The 7,344-nt window shown below is 39.0% G+C and overlaps 1 protein-coding gene across 1 annotated transcript in view; it reads right to left on the reverse strand.

The window, feature by feature from the left end:
* Positions 1-6,903, reverse strand: part of LOC106874832 (tryptase beta-2) — a 27,338-nt gene extending 20,435 nt beyond the window's left edge. Inside the window, exons 1-4 of the mRNA XM_014922719.1 lie at positions 6,868-6,903; positions 3,805-3,891; positions 2,837-2,910; positions 1,553-1,629 (exon numbers count right to left, since the gene is read on the reverse strand). Coding sequence (XP_014778205.1) covers positions 1,553-1,629; positions 2,837-2,910; positions 3,805-3,891; positions 6,868-6,903 — 274 coding nt within the window. The remainder of the gene's footprint in view (positions 1-1,552; positions 1,630-2,836; positions 2,911-3,804; positions 3,892-6,867) is intronic.
* Between the last annotated feature and the right edge of the window lie 441 nt (positions 6,904-7,344).

Consider the following 7,344-nt stretch of genomic DNA (forward strand, 5'->3'; position numbering starts at 1 on the left):
GTGCTGTTATTGTTCGAATCAACTGACTCAGTAAACATCAGGTCGTTTCGTTCAGTGGTGAAATCGTGGCTTTCATTCTCTAGGCTTTCAATTGGAATAGAAACGGTTTCGGTAACTGATTCTACCTCGTTGTTCGGAGTTAGAATTATAGAATTAGTTTCATTCTAAAAATAGATAAAAAGAAATATAATAATAATAATAATAATAATAATAATAATAATAATAATAATAATAATAATAATAATAATATGGAATTAAGCATAATGATATGAAAGAAAAGGCAAAGAAAGAGTATCTGCGACGATTGAGAGATATATTGGATTCAAACGTGAATGCCGAAAACATAATTTCAGTAATAAACACGTGCGCAGTTAGAGTGGTTCGATATGGGGCTGGAATTCTGAAGAGGACAGAAGATGAGCGAAAATAGTTGGACAAGAAGACGAGAAAACTCCTAACAATGCATGGTGTTATTCCTCCACGTGCAGACATGAACAAAGCAAATGGAGGAAAGGGATTGATAGGTGGAGAAGACTGCGTTCATGTTGAAAACGGGAATTTGCTGAGATTTCGAACCCAAAGTGTAGAGAGAAAACAAAACAAGAATTACAAGAAGGCCATGAAGAAGAACATCTAAATTAGGGGTTACGCAAAAAATTTCTCTGACCGCAACCAAAGTTGCTGGAGAACATAGATGGGACTGGTAATAGAAGCACTTGAAAGGGAAGCTTTGGCTACAAAGTGTAGAGTCAGTCTTAGAGTTGAGCAAGCGTCTCCGTAGTGATGAATATGTAAGGAATTTGATAAAACTATTTCCGAAAGTGTAAATGAATGTTTTAGACTTGTCCCACCCAAACCAGTAAAAGTTATAGAGATATGATGTAACAAAAGTTCGGTATTGGAAACTGTGTGAAAAGTTGAGGTTAGAGAGAAGTAAGACATTGTACAACCACAAACCATAAAGAGTGGCTGAATCGGAGACCTGCAAAGTGTTGTGGGATTTCTCAATTCAAACGGATCTTGTGCTCGAGCACAACAAACTGGGCCTAATATTGGTGGACAAAATAAACCACGAGTGTTCTGTGATTAATGTTTCATAGTGGAGGCGCAATAGTCCAGTGGTTAGGGCAGTGAACTCACGGTCATAGGACAGCAGTTTCGATTTCTAGACCGGATGTTGTGAGTGTTTATTGCGCAAAAACACCTAAAGCTTCACGAGGCTCCGGTAGAGAGTGGTGGCGAACCCTTCTGTACTCTTTCACCACAACTTTCTCTCATTCTTTCTTCCTGTTTCTGTTGTACCTGTATTTCAAAGGGCCAGCCTTGTCACACTTTATGTCACGCTGAATCTCCCCGAGAATTACGTTAACGGTACACGTGTCAGTGCTTAGCCACTTGCACGTTAATTTTACGAGCAGGCTGTTCCATTAATCAGATCGACTGGAATCTTCGTCGACGTAGCTGACGGAGTGCCACGAATGTTGCACACCCATTTGATTCACAGAAAATTAAGACGGAAGGTGAGAAAGTAGCCTTGAACCTTGTAACGGACCGACTTCGGGTTCGAGGGGACTGTTGGGATCTCGGTCACTTATACGCATGGAAATCGGGTAACCAGCCCTATGAGTCCTAGGGCTAAATAAAAAATATTTAAAAATCCGGATATTCTCCAGATGAAGAAATTAATCATGTACATGAAGAAGCGAATAAGAAGATACAAGACAAAATGGACGATTTTGATGCCAAACTTGATCGAAAACCTGAGAATCAAGGCAAATCTATGGGAAATTTATAGGAATGGGCAAGTGAGATGCTAAGAGGGAAAGCTTGACTGAATTTGGGGCAAGCTTAACAATCTTTTCTACTCTAGGCATAAGGCCTGAAATTTTGAGAGAGGGGGGTCAGTCGATTAGATCGACCCCAGTACGCAACTGGTACTTAATTTATCGACCCCGAAAGGATGAAAGGCAAAGTCAACCTCGACGGAATTTGAACTCAAAACGTAAAAACAGACGAAATACCGCTAAGCATTTCGCCCGGCGCGCTAATGTTGCTGCCAGCTCACTGCCTTTCGCAAGCTTAACATTAAAATGATAAACGCATTCTTTAAGAAGATATTAAACCGGAAGTAAACATGAAGGAATTCAAAAGAAAAAAATATGAAGTAGATATTATGCTGACAATTTAACCGAGAATGGTAAAGATATGATAATTTCTTGGTTCAGTACTGGAAGTAACTTTGATCTAGATAGGGCAGAAATTAAAATTAATATAAAACTAGAAAGAACTAATTCCATACTAGCACTCCATCGGTTACGACGGCAGAAGTTCTAGCTAATTCGATCAATGGAACAGCCTGCTTGTGAAATTAACGAAGAAGTGGCTGAGTACTCCACAGACACGTGTATCCTTAATGTAGTTCTCAGGGAGGTTTAGTGTGATACAGAATGTGACAAGGCTGGCCCTTTGAAATACAGATACAACTAATTTTTGCCAGCTGAGGGGGTCTGGAGCGATGTGAAATAAAGTGTCTTGCTCAACAACACAATGCGCTGCCGGGAATCGAACTCACAACCTTACGATGGTGAACCGAATACCCTAACCGCTAAGCAGCGCGTCTTTTCAAGGAGAGTATGAATATTAAATAGAAATATAAACCAATTTCAATTGTTAAATGATGAACTGGAAACCTACAATGTAAATTCGTACTGAGAAATGGTTGTTGACATTATTATCTCAGACACTGCACTCAAGGTTGTAGGAAGAAAAGCATACGAAAAAAACAGCCGCCTCAGGAAACACTTAAGTTGATGAAGAGAAGGAGGGAAGACAATACCCAAAAGGTGAAATATGCAGAAACTTGTTGGAATAATTAAGAGAAGCGTCAAAGAGGAAGTACTGAAGTTTATTCTGCACAAAATTGAATGATACAAAAATTATAAGCATCAAAAGATTTAAGACTACTCAGGTTTTAAGGAAGTCGTAAGGCATTGATATGAAATCTAATGATGGGCAAGTCAAATATGATAGAGAAGAGATCAACCATAGGCGACACAAAATATATTTTTTCAAACAAACGATAATGGATTAAATGTTCATTCAGTCTCAGAATTTTGTAAGATTTGTTCGCAAGCAATGAAAATTTGAAAGTGCCAGAAATTGATGGAGCACCCTCTTCAAAAAAGGGTTGGAGACAGTCTGTAGTTAGCTATCAGACCGCTTCTCAGAATGCATAAATGAAACCTCATATAGCTGCAACAATGTTATCGTTATAGAGGAAAGGTGATATTATAGATCTTAAAAAATTACAGAACCATGAGTCACCCGCATAACATGTATATACTATTCACCGAAGTATTTTGTATATCACATCGATAACGTCTTAGACTTTGTTCAACCAGGGTATCAGAAGCGGATTTTCGACAACCGAACACATGAAGTACATATAATGTAGACAACCATTGTTTTGGATTCTTTATTGATTATTAGAAAGCCTTCGATACTATTGAAATCCCTGTTGTATATGAAACTGTTATCGACTAACGAATCATTTTACTCACGCATTATTCCTGGAGGGTTCGAGGTGTGAAGTAAAGTCCTCAAGCCCCCCTGCCTCCTCCATAGGGTCTTATCTGAAGCAACTGTTAATAGACTTTCTGGCTGGAATACCAAGCATGACCAACCAAGACTATGGATATTATCCAAACATTTCGTTTTTGGTCTACCCCACTGGATCTCCAACTCGGCTTGAAGAATTTGTGTTGCGATTCTTTCCTGCGTAGTACCGGAGTGGGTTTTTTTTACCTCCGTTTTACCGAAACTGTAACCTTTTAAATCGGAGAATGTGAACCCATCCAGCATGCGCTGGATGGCTTCACTGCTGGCCGAGTCCTGCAAAGCAGAGGTGATAAGTATAGCGAACACTGGGACATTGGTTCCTAGTCGTGAGGATTCAATCAATATCAAAAACGAAAGTGAAGTAAGACAATGAGATATAATATTTTTTTAATACTGAACTAGAGGAAGTTAGCTTTAAAATACGTAACTGGAATTTACAGCGAAAAATAAAACACGCACACATAAATGGTGAATCTTTAAGTCATGTGAGTTTTGATGACAACATAATTCTCTTCTGAAATGATACTCATGAACTGGAATGAAATTAACAATGAAAGCAACATGACGAGATTAAAAATGAATATGAACGAAAAACACAAATCATGTTCAACAATCACATTCATATTGTTATAGAGATGAATCAAACAGAGAACAATGAAGTGAACTGCAGAAACAACAAAACTGAATTGAATATGAATTTGAACAGAAAACACAAACTCATGTTCACACAGCCATGTAACGAGTGAACAAAGTCAACCATGACACAGTAATAACAACTAACAAATATATTTATGTCGGACTGCTGGCAAAAATGGAATACAGTCCTCCAGAGTAAATAAAGAAACGAATTCAAGATGGAGGATGTGTTTTTGATGAATTAAGTGACACCGTTGAAAGTAAGAAATATAAGATACCAGTATGCTTTAAGTGCAGAGTATTTGACCAAGAAACTATCATATCAGCTTGAGTTATACCGCAGACACACACGTGTGATGACTAGAAACACGGACAACATAAAGAAATATAGGTAGATGCAGCTATACTATAACAAGTAGCTTATTAGTTATCTTGGAGAGTGTAACTTTTGCTAATAGAAAGCAATTAGTTTGTATTGTCTAGAAAATTCTTATAAGTTCTAGTTTTAATATATGTTGTTTTTTTTTTTTATCAAAATGTGATTTTTAATTTTATTTTATTTTTGAAAATTTCAACAACACGATTCAATCACAAAACTACTTTATATTTACTATGACATAGTCATGTTACACGTGAGAAAGCGTTTTTTTAACGTCTCTGTTTAATACTTCTGGAAATAAGAAAAAAAAAATGCCGTAGAGACTTTTACGTAGGTAAGTTAAGGAACCCAACATCGTCAAAGATTCTAACTGACTTTAAGTGTTTGGTGTTATTCTAAATATATTTACTGAGCGAGCGAGTGCTATTAGACAAATAATAGATACAAAGGAAAATTAGACGGAACGTACAAGAAAAATTACACAAACTGGGAATCAAATCTGCGTTGAGCAGAAAACCACCAGGAGGGCAGATCTTTCTATAAGCGTTTAGAATAATTAAAATAATAGAAACCCCGTCAATAAATGGATGAGAGAGAAATACAGAGTCAGACAGAGCAAGCGAAAGTACATAATAAAACGACAAGGAAAGAAAATAGAGGATAAAAAGCAACATGTGTACCAAACGGTGATGCAGAAAATGGAGACCATGGTGAGAAGGTTCACGCATTTGGAGAAAACATGAAAGGATGGAGAGATGAGATTGATAAATAACAGAAAAAAACTGTACACGCTGCTATATCCAGTTCTAAAATTCTGATCCTGTCTTTGTTAAATTGGTTCCTAGTCGTTAGGATTCAATCAATAATTTATTGTTGCGTAGGTACTAGCTTAGCTTAGCTTGCTTATGACAGCTCATCAAAGGTGATGTCAGCGTTGATCCAAGACATTCATCCTCCTCCATCTCCAGCAAATTGTTTCTCATTGGGGAGCACTTGGCTGACAAGACCGATACAAGATAGACAGGTCCCCGAAAGTAACACCGAACAACAGACGTAGGAGGGTTGTTGACGTCTCCTCCGCTCTTAATGAAGTCGCCTACGTTCGGTTTCAAAGCGCTCAACTCAAGTGTGACACTCGGACCTACATGCCGTCCGATTAGCAGCCAGGGGCTCCAACCTATTGGGAGGGACACCGCATAAAATGAGAGACAGCTTCAAATGATCGTGAAAACGAAGTTTTGGAGTCTAGATATTCTTTTCATGGCACAAGGCCCGACATTTTAGGGAAGGGGGCCAGTCGTTTAGATCGATCCCAGTACGCAGCTGGTACTTAATTTGTCGACCCCGAAAGGATGAAAGGCAAAGTCGACCTCGGCGAAATTTGAACTCAGAACGTAAAGACACGAAATACCACTAAGCATTTCGCCCGGCGTGCTAACGTTTCTTATCTCTTTACTGCCTACAAGGGGCTAAACGTAGAGGGGACAAACAAGGACAGACAAAGCGATTAAGTCGATTAGACCGATCCCAGTACGCACCTGGTACTTAATTTATCGACCCCGAAAAGATGAAAGGCAAAGTCGACCTCGGCGGAATTTGAACTCAGAACGTAGCGGCAGACGAAATACCGCTAAGCATTTCGCCCGGTGTGCTAACGTTTTTGCCAACTCACCGCCTTGGACGTCTAGATATTGAAGGGTGTATTTGAAAGAAAGGACAAAATCATGGTATTGTGTGAGATGGTCTTCTTCTTTTTGTTAGAGCAACCATGGCATTGGCAGAAAATATACTCAAACTGATGAGACAGACGTACTCTTTATGACGTACCTTGTATGACGTACACTGTATGACGTATCCTGTGTGCAACACAAACATGTACAGATCAACGTCTTTAGGGGAAAAAAAGCGTTGACGAGGAGAAAACCTGGGTGGATCTAGGTACCCAAGAATTATGAGATGGCGTTAAATAGGGTGGTAGTGTTAAGCTTGCCGAACAAAAATATGTTCTTGACTAATGGTGTAAAATAACTTTTGCCCCTTGCTGAGAATCGAAACCGGATCAATGTATGGCATCCACTGTAGCTTCAGTATCTTACTGTTTGTAAAAAAAACTGCAACAATTACTTGTACACCATCATCATCATCATCATCATCATCATCATCATCATCATCATCCTCATCCTCATCATCCTCATCATCATCATCATCCTCATCATCGTTACGATCATTATTACCATTGTCATCATTATCGCCATAATCGGCGGCGTCATCGACGCTGTCTTCATCATCATAATCATCCTCATCATAGTGGTGGCGGTCGTAATCATCACCACCACCACCACCACTACCATCATTATCATCATCATCATCATCATCATCATCATCACCACCACCACTACCACTACCATCATCGTCACCATCATCATCATAATCATAATCATCATCATCAACAGCCGCAACAATAATGCATAACTTGAAACCAGAACCTGTTGGTGTAACTGTGAAATGTTTGTGGCATTATTTATGCTTCCGTTATTTGTCTCTAAGTGGTCTCAGATGAGATGCTAACCGAGTTTTTAACGTCTTTCATAAGAGAGAGAGAGAGAGAGAGAGAGAGAGAGAGACAGAGAGAGAGACAGAGAGACAGAGAGAAAGAGAAAGAGAGAGAGAGAGGGAGAGAGAGAGAGAGAGAGAGAGAGAGAGAGAGAGAG

The sequence above is a fragment of the Octopus bimaculoides genome, chromosome 3, assembly GCF_001194135.2.
Source record: "Octopus bimaculoides isolate UCB-OBI-ISO-001 chromosome 3, ASM119413v2, whole genome shotgun sequence".
NCBI lineage: Eukaryota > Metazoa > Mollusca > Cephalopoda > Octopoda > Octopodidae > Octopus > Octopus bimaculoides.